Source organism: Cynara cardunculus, assembly GCF_001531365.2.
Source record: "Cynara cardunculus var. scolymus isolate 2C chromosome LG 10, CcrdV1, whole genome shotgun sequence".
Taxonomy (NCBI): Eukaryota; Viridiplantae; Streptophyta; class Magnoliopsida; order Asterales; family Asteraceae; genus Cynara; species Cynara cardunculus.
This window is the reverse complement of record NC_037537.1, coordinates 9,744,074-9,761,117: the sequence shown is the minus strand read 5'-3', so window position 1 is coordinate 9,761,117 and position 17,044 is coordinate 9,744,074. Positions and strand designations below refer to the sequence as shown.

The 17,044-nt window shown below is 36.1% G+C and overlaps 2 protein-coding genes across 2 annotated transcripts; one reads left to right on the top strand and one right to left on the bottom strand.

Moving 5' to 3' along the window:
• Positions 1–1,490: 1,490 nt before the first annotated feature.
• LOC112519305 (riboflavin synthase-like) lies at positions 1,491–3,345 on the top strand. The gene is made up of 2 exons (XM_025127357.1): positions 1,491–1,978; positions 2,205–3,345. The coding sequence occupies exon 2, from the start codon at positions 2,288–2,290 to the stop codon at positions 3,170–3,172; it is 885 nt and encodes a 294-aa protein (XP_024983125.1). The 5' UTR covers positions 1,491–1,978; positions 2,205–2,287; the 3' UTR covers positions 3,173–3,345.
• Positions 3,346–6,667: 3,322 nt separating this feature from the next.
• On the bottom strand, positions 6,668–15,984 carry LOC112519451 (glutamine--fructose-6-phosphate aminotransferase [isomerizing] 2). The gene is made up of 11 exons (XM_025127573.1): positions 15,721–15,984; positions 14,839–15,011; positions 14,260–14,368; positions 12,617–12,762; positions 12,295–12,459; positions 9,458–9,818; positions 9,132–9,382; positions 8,944–9,058; positions 8,464–8,719; positions 8,206–8,371; positions 6,668–7,199 (listed from the first exon to the last, which is right to left on the bottom strand). Exons 1-11 carry the CDS (start codon positions 15,932–15,934, stop codon positions 7,116–7,118), a joined length of 2,040 nt encoding a protein of 679 aa, XP_024983341.1. The 5' UTR covers positions 15,935–15,984; the 3' UTR covers positions 6,668–7,115.
• Between the last annotated feature and the right edge of the window lie 1,060 nt (positions 15,985–17,044).

Genomic DNA, 17,044 nt, shown 5'->3' with positions numbered 1-17,044 from the left:
AAGATTTTTGTGTTAACTTTGTTAACCAATCTTGGCCATTGATTATTACAATAAAGAGTTGTGATTAATCATGATAAAAAAATAATTTTTTAAATTTATAATTTCAAAGAACATATGTGAACAAAGGGGAAAAGGGTATTTAGGTAATTTTTTTTATGTAACTCCCATATCATTAATTGGGAGTTACAAAATCAAAAAATCTCATTATTTTTATTAATTTATTTTTGTTAATGTAAGAACCATATGAACACACACATATATATATATATATATATATATGAATCATTGTGTCAAATACGAACAAAAATTGACATATATATGAACTTGAACTGTATAGCATTTATGAACACAATATGAATATAATAAGAATAATTGCTACACGAAAGTAAATAAAAAAACAGGTATGAACATAATATGAACAGTTTGTGAACAATAGTTCTTTCATTATGAACACATTCAGGAGCAAACCAATGTTGAGATATGCATCTAGTGTATATATGAGCACAATATGAACAGTTTGTGAACAATAGTTCCTTCATTATGAACACATTCAGGAGCAAGCCAATGTTGAGATATGCAGCTAGTGTACATATGAAGACAATATGAACACTTGTGAACAATTCTTTAACAATTACATATGAATTCGAATTTCGATTGTAGTAATAGACGATTTTAACCTTTTCATTCTCATTATTGTCGATCTGTTTTCCAATAGGTTTATCCATATTGCTCGGACGATATTGAAATCTTTACAATCGGAAATTCTTTAACAATTACAAAATCAATATCATTATGGATAGAATAAATCGAAATTACAAAACATGAACACGTATAAAAAAAATATCAATATTACATAATCATCAATTATTGAGTTTTTTAGATTTGTAACTCCCAATTAATGATTTGGGAGTTACATAAATGACAAATTACTTAATTACCCATGTCATTAATATATGAGTTATATGTGAACCTAAAGAAAAGATGGAATATGATTGGTTGAGCTTAGTTAACAAAGTTAATACAAAAATTTTGGTTAGTATTTGAACCAACCCCTATATATATATATATATATATATATGAGTTATTATGCAACATTTTACATTTGTACAATCAATACAATTCAATCTCAACCATCCATTTAATTTGATGAATATGTGATTTCATAAAATTTTAGATTGTATTTTAATATAAAGTATTGATCATAATTAATAAAACCTAGTTATCTTTCATAAATATTTAAATCATAATAAATAAATTCTCATTATTTCTATAAATATCTCAATTGATTAAGTTATGTATATGTGATGAGTTACATTTGAAACATTCCATATATGTATATGTATATATTAGGTGAATCATATATTGAAATATAAAAAATGAATGTGTATATCTACCCATCTATCTATGCATACCCAAAAATATAATGGCTATTTGGTGAGCAGTGAGCAGAGACAAAGAAAGGCTCTTGTTCCAATATTAACCCTATCCTATCCAAAATACAGTCGGTCTCACCATCTCTCTCGGTCTCCGATTTGACACAGTATGAACGAACCCCACATCTTCATCACTTTCCACCCAATTTAGATCCCTTCAGCTTCAACCTGTCTCTCTTTCTCTCTCGGTGAATGTGATACAAATACCAAATTATATTATCTTTGCAACTATGTATTGTTTCAAATAGTTGTATCAACCCCTACAATTTGATCACCAGAACAAAATTGTTCATGAATACATTTGGGAATTGGGAGGGAGTATGTAGGCCGCTGAAGCAACAAGAAATTGAACCAGGCCAGTGATGGAGTTACTTGAGGTTGAGGCCCAGGGTGCGCGGAAAGAGCCCATTATTTTAATAATATACAAATATGTTGAAGTGAAGCCCAAGACAACAAAGTCGATGTCCATGGATCCCTAACCTAACTGGATTACCTCACCACTCGACCACCACCGCCTGCTCAGCTGCTTCTTCTCCACTTCTCTGGTTGTGTTGGCGATCACCTTATATCTTTCAATCAAGCATCTGTATTTGTTTGAATTTTCATTCTTATTGGAAAATTGATTTATGCGATCAAGTGGTTACTCACTTTGATTTATGCTTGTTTGGATCTTTGATGAATTAACTAACATTGATTGAAACCAAATTAATGAAGATGAATCAATTGTTTAGAATATTTGTCTTTGGTTGCTCATGATGCTTGTGCTTACAGGATCCATGATCTGAGAAGGAAGAACACAAACAGAGGAAACTGAAGAAGCAAGCTATCTTTGTCTTTATCTATTTTGTGAAGGTATGGTTACTTGTTCAACCCTTACTCATTCACCAATGGCGATTTCATCACTCGCTGGTATATCAATCTCTAAAACTCTAATTAGAACACCAACCTCCATCCCAGTTTACAATCACCTCAACAGAACCCACAACCCCCTTAGATTAACCCCCTCCACAAATCTCAAATCTAAACTCCCCCTCTCTCTCCTCTTCAAATCCCACGCGCACAAATCACTCACCCTAAATTCCCACCAACCAACCCAGATAAAATCCCTCTTCACTGGAATCGTCGAAGAAATGGGACAAGTCAGGCAACTGGGCTTTGATGAATCCGGTGAATCATTCGACATGATAATCCATTCACCAACCGTACTTGAAGATGTCAACCTTGGCGACAGCATAGCCGTAAATGGCACTTGTTTAACAGTCACAGAATTCGACCCCCAACGATTGGAATTCAAAGTCGGGCTGGCTCCTGAGACTTTAAGAAAAACCTCATTAATCGAACTGGAACAAGGTTCAGTTGTCAATTTGGAGAGAGCTGTGAAACCCTCAACCCGAATGGGAGGCCATTTCGTGCAGGGTCATGTGGATGGTACAGGGGAGATTGTTTCGATGGAACCAGAAGGAGATTCTTTGTGGATTAAGGTGAAAACATCACCAGAGATATTGAAATTTATCGTGCCAAAGGGGTTCATTGCGGTGGATGGGACTAGTTTGACCGTCGTGAAGGTGTTTGACGAAGAGGAGTGTTTTAACTTCATGTTGGTTGAGTATACACAGCAGAAAGTCGTGATTCCATTGAAGAAAGTTGGGCAGAAGGTGAATTTGGAAGTGGATATATTGGGGAAGTATGTGGAGAGACTTCTGAGCAGTGGATTTGTGGAGAGTATTAAATCAAGATGATCCCATTTTAAAGGTACTGTTTTTAAGCATTTAGTTTGAGGTGGAGCTACAATACAATGTTTGTGTAATAATTTGAGTTTTATGCTTCAAATATAAGTTCTCAGATCTTGTTTTGGTGATCATTTGCTTCTTAAATGGGGTTGACAGAATATGTTGCATTTCAAGTTCTGATATCATCTTTTTTCTAACTCAAGCTTTTATCTTACCTTACTGGTTTGTGACCGAAAGATCATGAGCTCTGATCATAGATTAGCGGTTAAAGACTCCGAAAAATGATGAGCATAGTTTCCTATAATCGGTGTTTTGACCAAAAAGGAGAAGTGCTACGGAGTACAGTGGTTTTGTTTTCATTCAATCTTGGATTTCTTTGAGTTATAAATATTGGCCATCATCTTTCATACATAGAGAAATTAAGAGGCTATTCGGTTCGTTTTTTGTTAAGACCTATATGGATATAGTTGTCTGTATATTAACAGATAAGTTGTTGTTCGGTTGTTGTGCTGAATAAACAATCTGAATGTCAGAAATGACTATTTTACCCTAGTTTTTATTTTTGTTTGAATAAAACAACAGATTGATAAAAATGTTGAACAAATGACTTATAATTATAAAAAAATATCAATGTAAAAGTTTTTTTTAAATAAAAACAACTTTTTAACAGAGTTTGGTTCTTCTTTTGTTCCTGTTTCAAATGAACAGCCTATATGTTTGGTTCTTTTGTTCAAAACATGGTAGCACAGTGAGAAATCAGAAACATAAGCCAATCGAACAGAAAGGCAGGAATCAAAGTACAAATAGAAATCGAACAGAAAGGTCGATTTCCCCATTTCAGGAACAGTTAGAAATCGAACAAAAAGGCAGGATGGAGCAGTAGCAATCGAAGGCAGTATGAGGCAGGAGCATTTAAGGCACAATTAGAAATTGATTTACCCATTTCAGGCACAGGAATTGATCGTCGGATCGGAAAATCACATCGCCATGAAATCGTCTAAATCCAGCGAACCAAATTCTCTCTCGTTTCTCTCCAAAGCCTTCAACAACCTCTTGCGGAAAATCACATCGCAGAGAGTACTAATCCCCCGGTTGCATGACCTGCTTGAGGCTGATGATTTGGCTGATCTTGTTTCCCATCTTGAGAGCAGACGCCATTGGAGCGAAGAGATTTGAGACGGAAGTTGGAAAGGGTTACGATAAGTTGAAATATAATGAGAGATGACGAAATTTGAGTCAAATTCTGCTGCATCTCCGATAGAAATAAAACTAAAGCTTCTTGAGGGAGGAGTGGCTATGGAGGGGTTGGGAGAGGGGTAGTTGAGGAAAGTTAACAGCTGAATACAAAGGACATAGTTTTTGTAGCTGAGTGGTTCAGCCATGGGCTGACTGAATAAGCCCATACCGAACAACCAGATATGACTGTGCGAATAAGCCATATGGCTTATACAATCCATTAAGCCGCAATCGAACAGCCCCTAAGTAAAATATCAAAATGTTCCTTACTACATCTCATCTGAACCAAATTTTGTTGTAAGAAATCACCACGTAAGCTGATTATGCTATAATCTTATGGGCTGCTTACCAACACAAACTTGGTAAGTGGTTACCGGGTAACACCATAAAAATATCACTTTTACTTATCTTATTGGGTAAGATTATTGTTCATCAAAATAACAAATTATAAGTTTATCTCACTGGGTAAGATTTCCGGTTAGCAAAATACTGCAGTAAGATTGTTGGTAAAAACACATCATCTTTTACCCGATAAGTGTCTCTTATCCCGTAAGTGTTGATCAATACTTAGTTACTCGATAAGATGCAGTAAGTGTTTAGTAAAAAACCCTTTAGAGGACGTTTGGTTCGTCGGAATCTGATGCAATTGAAATGGTCAATTCTGTTGACCAAATTTCATTCCAACATCTGTTACCAATTAAATGGAATTGAAATGATTCCATCATTTGAGGATTTAACCATTCCTTCATGGAATTGATGGAATTAAAATCCATTCGATCCAAAATTTTGTAAATGACAAAAATACCCTCATTAGACTTTTATAACCCTAGCCGCTCCATCAATCTCTTCCTATCAAAGAACGTTGTCATCTTCTCGATCGAACACTGCAGGTCGATTTCTCAAACCTGTTACTGCTTTTTGTTACTCCAATCGCTTCCTATCAATGAACTGCTACTACTACTACACACCTGTTTCGATTTATGTTACAAACCTGCTTTAATTTATGTTACAACCTATCAAAGATTGCTTCGATTTTTGTTACAAACCTGACTGCTTCGATTTCTGATTTAATCAAACAATGATTCCATTCTACCTACTACTACGAACCTGCTTCGATTTCTGTTACAACCTATCAAAGACTGCTTCGATTGCTGTTACAAACCTGACTGCTTCGATTCTGATTTACTCGAATACTGCTTTCATTCTATCAACTGCTTCTACCAATCGCTTCCTGTACTGCTTTGTATATATCCCACAAGATGAATGTATGTGTTTAATCGAACATTGCTTTGTACTCATTTATGTCTGTTTTCCTCATCAAATGTTAATTTTATTGTTATTTGTAATTTAAAAAAATTTAATTTTAAAAAAAAATATCAAAGAGAGGGTATCTTTGTCCTTTTTCATCATTCCATCTGTTGTAAACCAAACAGGCAGATTCCAATTCATTAGACATATTACATTTCATTCCTCCCAACCAAACACTTGGTCAAACCTGATAACATTTCTTTCTAATTTCTTCCAAATTCGAATTCTTTTGACCGATTTCATTCCTTCAAAAATCATTCTGCAAACCAAACACCCCTTTAGTATTGCAACACGTGGTTTTAACATTGCTGATTCAGTAAGCAACGATTTGGTTGGTAATCAATCACTGATTTGGTAAGAAGCAAAACAGAGTTTGGTAAACAACATCACATCTTACCCAACAACAGATTCATTCGATAAGAAACTTTAAGAAGTAAACAAATGGGAAATCAGTAAATTAATTCAAGTCTTGTAAAAATTTATTCCATTTTTACTTTAACCCGACCTGTGTGATTGGCACCGGTTATAACCAATCATTTGTTATCAGATATTGTATAAATGACTGGTTTTGAAGCACCAGGTAGTAGACGGGTTAAGCCAAATTTATTTTTACAGGAAATTACACTTTTGGTCCTTGTAGTTATTATTCACTATCAAGTCTACTCCCTATTTACAATAGTTACTAATTATAGTTTTGGTCCTTGTAGTTGCTACTTTGTTTAAGATATGGTCCATTTGACTATCTTTCTTTAAGATTCGGTCCCTTTGCTTCCCGTTTTTTTAACACAAGTACAAAGGGACCAAAAATCTAATTGGTTCTAAATAGAAAACACTTGATCGAATGCCAAAAATATAATTCTCTTATTCTTAAGAAGTGTTGTGTGGAGCTCGTCCATTAGTCAACGGACTGTTAAAAGTGGATCAAACCTTGCCAACCGGTGCATATCAGTTATACATTCTGGGCTAAAAACCGACTGATTATGTTATATCAGTTAATAAAGTAATACCAAGTGTGATGTTCATATGTTTTCAAACATTCCAGTCCAAAACGACTTATAAACACGAAAAGAGAAGCATTGGAAAAGACTATGATATACATTGCGGACCACGTCAACTTTACCTGATCATCAACCATAAGAGAGTCCTCCCTCATGTACGAAAAAATAATCATAAGATGAAGATTTCTATTTCGAGATGGAAATCTAACGAATACCTTCATCTTTGTTAAATCGCTCTTACAACCTGATAACCACGGTCTGTAACACACAGAGCATAGCCCAGGAACACAACTCGACTACCTCATAAATAATCAATTGGAACCCAAAATCCAGTGTCACCTATGTTACCTTCAGCATGTTCAACTGTTATCTGCTTTTGTTGACGGAATTTTGGACATTGCAATTGATTTTCATTCGGTTGTCACACTCTTTGCTAGATTCCTTGGCTGATCAACATTGTAGCCCCGTAGAACTGTTAAATGATAAGACAATAGCTGCATGTAGAAAAAAAAGCTCAAAAGCCTGTTCAACATCTTACAGATCACATATATGTACAGAGACTATTAGCATATCTTGATGGACAGAAAGAGTCGATATGCTAATGTCAAGAGAATTGCCTACACACCGATCATGGCATCACAAGAACTGAGATCATACGGTCATTAGAATTTAAAAAGTTCCATCACACCCTTAGATGACCGTTAAAGATCGAGCTCTAGCAATAGCATAGATGGGGCAGCTTGTCCCCAGATGGGTCAATTGCCGGAGTAACCATCCTTGTAGCAACCATTGCATTAGGGATTCAAGGCTAAGAGAAGTCTGGAGGTCGAAAACCTCATAGCATGTCATGGTTCCCAACCAGCCTAAAGATATTTTATAAGAGGATTCGAGGGCAGGGAATCGGTGATAGTGTGTATAACCAAACCAAGCAGACCCAGTAAATCCCACTCAAAAGCAGGGTATTTTTTTTTGGGGGGGGGGGGTGCATCATGTACGCAGACCTGACCTCTACCCTAAAGAGTAGAGTGTTTGTTTCCGTGAAGACCCCTTGACTTCTGCAAGAGTGTGAGCAAACATGTAACAGGAATAAAGATGAGCATACGGTGAATTTTATACATGTGGCTAATACGAATATCAAAGGAGCACGTTCTACTAAAACCAATTTACCCCTGTTCTGAATAAGTGAAATTTCAAATATGGGAAGCATCTTATATTTATATAAAAGATAAACTGATTAAAATGTGGTATGAAAGGAATAAAAGTCGTTTTAGGAGATGGAAAAGATCCTTTCTATCGGCTAAACATAAGCGTCAAGAGTCTTGGATGATCATCCAACATACATGACATAACTCAAAACACATATTAACACATAATACATGCAATGACAAGGTGATTCTAATTTTTTATACAAAGAATGCAATGATATTTTATATAAATACACACACACAAAATAAATCAAAGAAAAACAGGAAAGATGTATTGAGCATCAAGTTAAATCACCTGCAATGGAACTATGTTGACAACAGGCTGCAAGCAATCCACAACTAGAGGAACCTCGATTACTCGGCCGGATCCACCACATACAGCTGCTGCATCTCCTTCTGTACACATCACTATCAGTCGGCCTTTGCGAGCCTTGAGTTGTTGAATAACTGACTGCTGTTTACTGTTAAAAGAAAAAGAAATTTCAGTAAAGCAAAATAAGTTGCAAGTGAGCTGCTTCAATCATTCTTTTATGAAAACTGACATTAAACCAACCTGAAGCTTTGATCACGAGTAGCAATGACAACAATGGGGAGGTTTTCATCAACTAAAGCCAGTGGTCCATGCTTCATTTCACCAGCAAGTATCCCTTCACTGTGCATAAGCGCCACCTCCTTAACCTTCAAGGCACCCTCGAGAGCTGTTGCATAGTTATATCCTCTTCCAAACATAAGAAGTGACTGCTCAGAAATCAATGATTGTGCCAGATCTTTCATCTCTTGATCAAGTTTCAGAACTTCCCTGACTTTGCCTGCAGAAATTTTAGTAAAATACATTTCAGACCTGGTAGGAAACAGCCGCTCCACCCTTTAGAATAGAGGTCAGGTCTGCGTACATCTTACCCTTCCAAACCCCACTCCGGGTGGGATATACTAGGTTTGTTTGGTTTGGTTCAGACCTAGTCAGCACAGTATTTAAGAGGGGGGGGGGGGAGCATATAATCTCATTGTACATGGGAAATAACATAGACCATACCTGGGAGGTTAAGAAGGCTTTCGATTATTGCCTCTCTTCGCGGTTTACTAGAAATCGTGTCAGCCCCGATTGCTAGAGACACCATAGCCATCACCACTATTTGACTTGTATATGCCTGAATATGAAGATCATGAGATAACAAAGACACAAATGAGGTTAATAATATATCTGAAAAGCAATTGACCTACCTTGGTACTCGCCACACCAATCTCACTACCAGCATTTATATGAACACCACAGTGAGTATTCCGGGCAATAGCACTACCAACAGTATTTGTAATGCCGACACATAATGCACCATTCTCCAATGCATATTCAAGGGCATTCAAAGTGTCGGCTGTTTCACCGGATTGACTAACAAAAATTATTGTATCGTCTCTGTAAATTGGCGCCTGCCTATCCAGCAGATCGCTTGCAATCTCCATCATAACAGGTATACCTGTCGTCAATGCATGAAGCTAGTGAATACAAACCACATACTAACTAACTGATAACAGATTAAGCAAGCACTTACCAGAAAGTTCTTCCAATAGAGGTCTTGCAGCTAAAGCGGCATTATAGCTAGTGCCACATCCAATAAAAACAATCCGTCTGCTCCTCCTGATAGTTTTCAGATGATCTTTCAGTCCACCCAACAGGACACTCTTCCTCTTGCTGGACCCTCCACGTATAAGCCGGCCCCGCATTGTTGTGGTTAAGGATTCTGGTTGTTCATGGATCTCTTTCTGCATGTAGTGTTCATACTTGCCCTTGTTTATTTGCTCAACCTCCATCTCAAGAATGGACAATGCTCGCTGCACAGAAGCAGGTCTTGAAAGAGATTTTCCATCGCTCCCTTTGCCATGCTCAAACTTGAGGATTGTCACTCCCCCATCCTGAAACAAATGACAACCAAAAAAGTTTACTTGTATATTCTCATAAATGAGCACATAACAGAGTTAGAGCCACCAAAAAATGCATCATTCAATGTGCTACAAGAACAGGATGGTGCCAGGGACTCAGGAAATGATCTAAAAGAATGAGCTTAGAATCAAGACAAACAGAAATCTACCAGCACTTGAACAAGTGCTGCTTAGCACATCACACTCAAAATTAACAGTTGAGACCCTCTTATAAGACTTGACATACAGACAAAGAATCTGCAGAAGATCATTTGGAAGTTTTACAAACATTACGAATCGAGACCTAATAACCTAAAGACCAAGGTTCTACAGAGAATGATTAACTACTAACCACAAGGGATAGCAAGTAACTCACTCATGAGCTGCTCTAAATTCCAATTCTGTAACAAACCAGTGACAAGTACAGAGAAAAGTGTATCATTTACACAGGAAAAGAGCACACAAAAACTTAATTGGGATAATAGTTAGTAAAAGTGAATCCCCAAAGTAAAAACTTAGATAATAATCTCTTTCTTAAGAATAAAAATATTCCAAACCATTCATTTCTTTGTAGATAAAACTCGGTCCTACTTGGAAACCTTTTGAGAAGAACTATAACAAAATTCAAAAACCTATCCTTGTTAAAGGACTCACCTACAAATGCGTAACACGTATAACAAATTTCAACTGTTACTATTCTGAAGTCATCTTCGACTAAAAATCCAATAATCCATGCATAACTCACAGCAGAAAAAAGGAATCACTGATAGACACATACTCCCACCTTTGTAATTTTTTTAAGTTTTCTTCCCCAAGCATAAGAAATTAAGATCTTATCCTTCTGAAGTACAAACCATTAATTCATATACTCTCCAGTCTCCCCAAGAAATAAAAAATAAATTTTATTAATTGGCATCATAAAGTAAGGGCCTGCTTGTTAGCAACTTAATGGACTCACAGCTTATTGGGTCAGCTATACATGACTGTTTGGTAGTGGCTTAATGATATAGAAAGTGGCTTATTCAGTAAACTTCTAGGGTGGAGCTTTATGCAGAAAGCCAAGTTTTTTGCAAACATGTCCCTCCCAATTAAAAAAACACGGTCCTTCCATCCATGAAAAAACCCTCCCAAATAAAAACCTTCTCACTCTAGACAGACAGATTTATCCACACAGACAGCTTTATCCATACAGGACTTGATGGAAAACCAACCAAACAGCCCCTAAGTGTGGTAAATTAAATACATACATCTTAAGAGGTAAGACAAGAGTTTCGACATTTTAATGCATACTGAAAGACCCACCCTCTATGTTATGACAGAAATATCAGTGAGTGGAAGCTCAACAACTTCCTCCTTCACTAAGCTGTCAACATCAGTCAGATTCTCTCCAGCAGTCAAATGATCCTCATTCCCTACATCATTTAAAATTGAAGCAGGAAAACCAGTGCATCTCCTTGCAATCACTGTAGGAGGCTTGTTCATACCATAAATCATTTTTTATTTTAACTTCATGGAAATTATCCTGCAACTGTTTCCTGTGCTTCTGTCAAGCACATGAAGCAGGGGTCACTGACTATGTGGAAAAATTCTACTAGTCTCCCAAAAGTAGCAAATTTATTCCTGTGTCCACCATTCATTTTCCAACAGCCATCCAGTGTGTCTGGCGCATCCACGCTATTCTCCGTCTCCAACAAGTTTTTTACTTCTCTTTCATTCTCATGATTTTGAATGACAACTCAAAGGTGTGCTATTATACTTCAATCTATATATACTGAGGGTGCAATTTTTAGTTTATGCTTCTGGTCCCTTCTCTTGGTTAACTTTTGAAGTTTGATTTTTTTACATGTTCCAGGAACTCAGATTTTGGGATTATTTTATTAATGTGCATTCTTTCAGTTTTCTTTATGTCGGCTTTCTCTCCCCTGGAACATTTAATACATTCCTTCTCTTTCCCAAGATTCAATAATCCATGTAATCAAAGCTTTCCCGATATCTTTAGACTTTAACCATGAAAAGAAAATCGAATGGACCATTATATGATATAAGTGTGACAAAAATTAAAAAAAAAAAACCTGCACAAGCTGCCACTAAGGCATACCCTGTTACTAGGACGCCTCGTCTCTCATACCAATCTCAATGTTCATCAACAATATTCACTATTTGTTCATGTACTTCAGAACAATATTTTAGGTTTAGATAGTTCCAGGGAATTCAGCTGATTAAGGTAGCACTTGTAGAAACCATGGACACATTTGGAAATAAAATTTTCCAGTTAGCCCAGCAATATTTCTTAAGCAAAGCAAACAAGTATGAATGACATATAAGGCATAAATTTTCCAATATATGAAAGAGAACAGGATACCACCAATTATAAAAGAAAAATTCAATTGAAGAAAGCAATTTAGAATACCAAATAACATATGAAGCAAATATGATAGCTGGTTATTGCAAATGATTACGGAATATATACCTTAATATTGACAACTTCACCATCCTCAATCACCAAGACCTTTTTTGTATGTTCAACAAGGGCATGAGGATCACTAGATAGGAAAAGTTCTTTAGGGTGACCATTTTTTGAAATAAATTTCATATCATTATAAGATGATCCTTTGTTCTGTCCTTCAGTGAATTCCTGCAGATGAAATTCATTTCTTACTAGTCGCTACCAGTGCAAAAAAAAAATTAAAATTGTAGTTAAATTAGTAACAATAATAAATATTATTTTGTATGCATTCTAAACAACAAGAGATTTAGGTTGCTACAATCCATGTGTTTCAAGCATAACCTACTTTCACACCGAGAAGCAGCGGACTACCACGTTTGCAAGCAATCAATTCGTTTGGATAATGTCTGCTTTTAAAAATAAGTGCATAGGCTCCTTCAAGATGCCGCATAACCTCGAGCACAACTTCGCTGAACGTGACAGTTTGATCACCTGCAGCAGTACGAATTCATTCAACTTTAAATGGTGCAAGAGACACTTATGTGCGCTACACTTAAACAAAAAGTCTACACCCTAAACTGTTCATGAGATCCTGTGGAAAATTTTAGCTGTATCATCCTAATCAAATGAGAGAAAACATAGGACAAATTTTAGACCTGATGATGCTCAAGCTTATTTTGACACAACCCACTAGAGGATGACAAAAATCATCTAGATCATTTACTGAAAAAGAATATAAGAAGGGAAACCCAGAAAAACCAAGTTCTACAGTCCTTCCTTGGTAATTAAATCTTGAGCGATCAGTAAAAAGCAAGGTCAGAGAATGGACTAGCTAAAAGGAATGTCAAGATCACATGACGCAGCACGACAAAGTAGCAAATAGGCATGCAACATGTGCATTTATTTAGACATGGACGTTCCAATTTTTTTGTAGACCCTGTTACATCCAAAGCTTTTGATTATACTGCAAAATGTTAAGCGTAGAAAAGGGCCAAACCTAAACAATTAACAATCTGGTCATCTGAACCTAAGGTTATAGATAAGGCTTCACACATGTTGATGAACGACTCAAAACGCATGTAAATTTGCCTCTTCAAAATCCCACTTTTAACATGCTAAGGAATGGCCCTGATTTAGAGAGGAGACCATCGAATCATATAAAGAAATCAGATTCATTTTCCCAACATGATGAAGATGGAAGACACCATAAGATAACTGGCATTCTATTATCTGAGAGTTATAAGAATACGAGTATATGTTTGGAATATTTATAAACCAAGGCATTGATTGCAGTACAATATGAGAAAATCCGAGACTTTTAACTATAAGATTCAATATCTGAAGTATTGATGACATTGTCAATATCAGAATCTGTTGGCTTCCTATAAATAAAGGTAGGATGTATGAAGGCTAGGTGTAGTCTGTGTATGCAGATGAAATATATGAGAAAGGCCCACTTCTGACAACAGGAAAGGGCTACTAGGCTTCAAAGCTCTAATTTCTACTTCTACCTTCTAACATCTGCACTTTTGCACATCCCCTGAAGTATGCCTTGACATCCTTAATAGCCAAAGTACATACAACCTGAAACTCTTCCCTTCTTCAAAGTCTCAAGACAGAAATCTCAGAAATGTTTAGAAAGTTAAACACTATCCACAGCCCCAGAACAGCTCTAAAATACATGCCCATCATCTTATACTAAACCTCGAACTATCACACATCCTACCCCTTTTTATGTCTCCCACTTTCTGCCACTCAATCACTTAATACCAAACTTCATAGGAAGCTGTTTTATTCTCCAGTGGCATATCTTGTTCAAAGCTTGTTAAAGGATCTATTTTTTTTTTGCCCTACACAGCTATTGAAGGGGCAACTAGAAATGCTCCCATGCTGAAGATAAAGATGGCAGAGTATAGTCACTAACTTCTCAAGAATAATACAACCAATGCATTATGTCAGACTCATTTTATAATTAAGGACTTTAAGTACCTCCTTCGTTTGCTTTGTCAAAAACAAATTTTGCAAGCTTCGGGATCACTTCCGTATCAGTCTCAGATTCAAAAGTATACCCATGTCGAAGGAGAGATTGCTTTAACACCTGCAGCATTTATGAAAGAAAGATTATCATATGCCCAAAAAGTAACTAGGAACATATAATTTTAAGAAATCATACAACCATTGCCATAGATAGAGCATATAAACAGAAATTATATATGCAGCAATAGTATGCATCAAGGAAAAATCATTTGCTAACAATTTCCTAGTCATTCCAACTCCGACATGGAGTTAGCTCCATTCTCACGATGGGAATTGAGGTATACTCAACGGCAGTAGTATTGGAGAAACTGAAAGACTAATAGAGCCAAATACAAATAAAGCCAACCAAAAACGGTGGCTATGTGCATCAAGGACCCAGGATTACAATCAAAACTTAAAAATCATTAGTTCATACAAGTTGGGAAAAAGAATAAGACAAGAAATGTCGCTGGGTGTAAAAATCAATATTTTGAAGCAATATGTAAATACTTCATACAAAAATCAAATTTCTATTCATAATCATAAGCAGACCTCGTAATTGGTGATAACTCCATTGTGAACAACCAAGAAATCATTTCCAGTACCAGATGACTGAGGATGACTATTCCTTGGAGCTGGTTCTCCATGGGTTGCCCACCGGGTGTGTGCTATTCCAGCATGAACAGAGAAAGACTCTTCCAGATTTAGGTCGGTAGCAGAGACCTCTGCATGTATTCGGAAGGTGATTAATGTAATACGATTCTACCAAAGAGGACTCTTTTTCGACAAAATTTTAGGGTCATTGTTATTATAAGATCACAGACAGCATGCCATAAGCATTCTGAGTAATAATGTGAACTATTGCTCCCAACTTTTTATGAAATAAAAGATGCTCATTTGTCACTTTTTTGTTACTATCAGTAATATCACTATTGATTCTTCTTTCAAATGCTATCAACAGAAAAGAATACAAAAACCCCTTATAGGATTTGAACCGTAGGCTTACGCCTTAGGACAGCATTACTCTACCCCTGAGTTAAAAGGGTTTGGTCGACACTATATTCTTATAACACAATGACAATTATAACATCAATTTTCAGAATTGACTGCTATCTTGAGAGGCTATGTCTACTTCAAATCCTTAGATATGTATTTGCCAAATAACACTAGGTCTTACTTGAACGTTTTGAAAAGGATTAACCATATCTTCTTCGATGAATAGCTTAGTTTTCTTTGCATCAATACAAGCAAACCATCCTACTTTCTTGGGCTTGTATGCATGTTCGCACCCTTAATCATAAAGTCAATTGCATAAACCATTGGGCATGGAAAATTGAAAACTAAACATAATTCCTAGAAAGCAGAAAGTGGTGATTTTGGGGCAGATCAAATGCTAGTTCTAGGGTATTGTTTTGTTTTGTAAGGAAATAATACCTTGGTAGACAGATTTGACTAGGGATTCAATGTTTCCTTCTTGACGAAAGACAAGAGGGGAGTCGTTATGAGATGATGAGGAAGAATCAATGGAGATACCGGCGGAATCGTAACCTCTGTATTCCAAACGACGGAGTCCATTGAAGAGTAGTTCAAGGATGTAGCGCCTCTCTCTGCTGACATCGTAATTCAAGTAGGCAAAAATCCCGCACATTCTGGTCGATTGAAGTGAAGACCGGAGATCGGAGAAAACAGCGAAGTGGAGCTGGAGATGAATGGGTATGTATGTAACTTTTTCAAATTTATTTGATTTTTCTTTTATTTAGCATTTTGGTCCACGATTGCCCCTGGTCAATTTCGGTTGGCAACCGGATTTCTTTCCTTACGCGGAAAATTAAATATTCTTTTTTTAAATCTTTTATTTATTTATTTATTATTTTTTGTTTTCCTCTATAAATTCATAAAGTGTGTTTTTTTAATTTTTTAACACTCTAGAGTTGGTTTCATTAACCTTTTTCTAGTACAAGAGGAACGAGAAGGACGCACCTCTAATTATACTCATAATGAATGTTGGGTGAAAGGGGATAAAATCCCCAATAAGTAGTTCAAATCATTTTATCGATAGTAAGACAACATGAATGACTTAGGGGCCGTTTACCCAATTGTTTACTCAGTAAGCGCTTATCGATAGGAGTCAACACTATGATTTATTTTGATGCGTAAGATTTTAGTATATCAAAACATATCGAATGCAACAATTTAGTGTGTAAGCGCTTCATCCTCACTTACCGGGTAAGACTCTCCATCCTTCTTATTGTTCTTACTCGATAAGATTTTTTGACCTTTTCATGTTCATCCGATGAGAAAATTTATTCGGTAAACACTTACCGGTATTTAACAAACAGCTCCTTTATGAAGCCTCATCAAATGGTGAAAATTTGGACCAAACTATACTTGATGAATTTTATGGAATGAAGCCTCATCAAATGGTGAGAATTTGGACCATACTATACTTTACGAATTTTATGGAAAAAATCATAAAGCATCCATCTAACATTTTGGTTATATATAAAATATAAAAATATATGATAAAATTAATAATAATTCTAGATAATCATATAATCTATATTATATCTATACTATATTATAAAGCATTTGCCTAAAACTCTTAAAAACTCTTAAACTCTTAAAACTCTTAAAGACAACATCTATTGCTAATGGTACAACCTGTTAAAGCCATCCCTAAACCCGTTCATCCCTAAACGATTTTATCCCTATCCGATTTCATCCATATCCTATTTCATCAAATACAGGATAAACATCT

Bases quoted from the DNA above. Each gene is read 5' to 3' on its own strand.
- LOC112519451 (XM_025127573.1), bottom strand. From the start codon at position 15,934: ATGTGCGGGATTTTTGCCTACTTGAATTACGATGTCAGCAGAGAGAGG. The intron at 8,720-8,943 runs GTATGGTCTATG...AAATTTCTGCAG, and splicing joins AAGCCTTCTTAACCTCCCAG to GCAAAGTCAGGGAAGTTCTG. The intron at 7,200-8,205 runs GTGATTTAACTT...TTCTACATGCAG, and splicing joins TCAACATAGTTCCATTGCAG to CTATTGTCTTATCATTTAAC.
- LOC112519305 (XM_025127357.1), top strand. From the start codon at position 2,288: ATGGTTACTTGTTCAACCCTTACTCATTCACCAATGGCGATTTCATCA.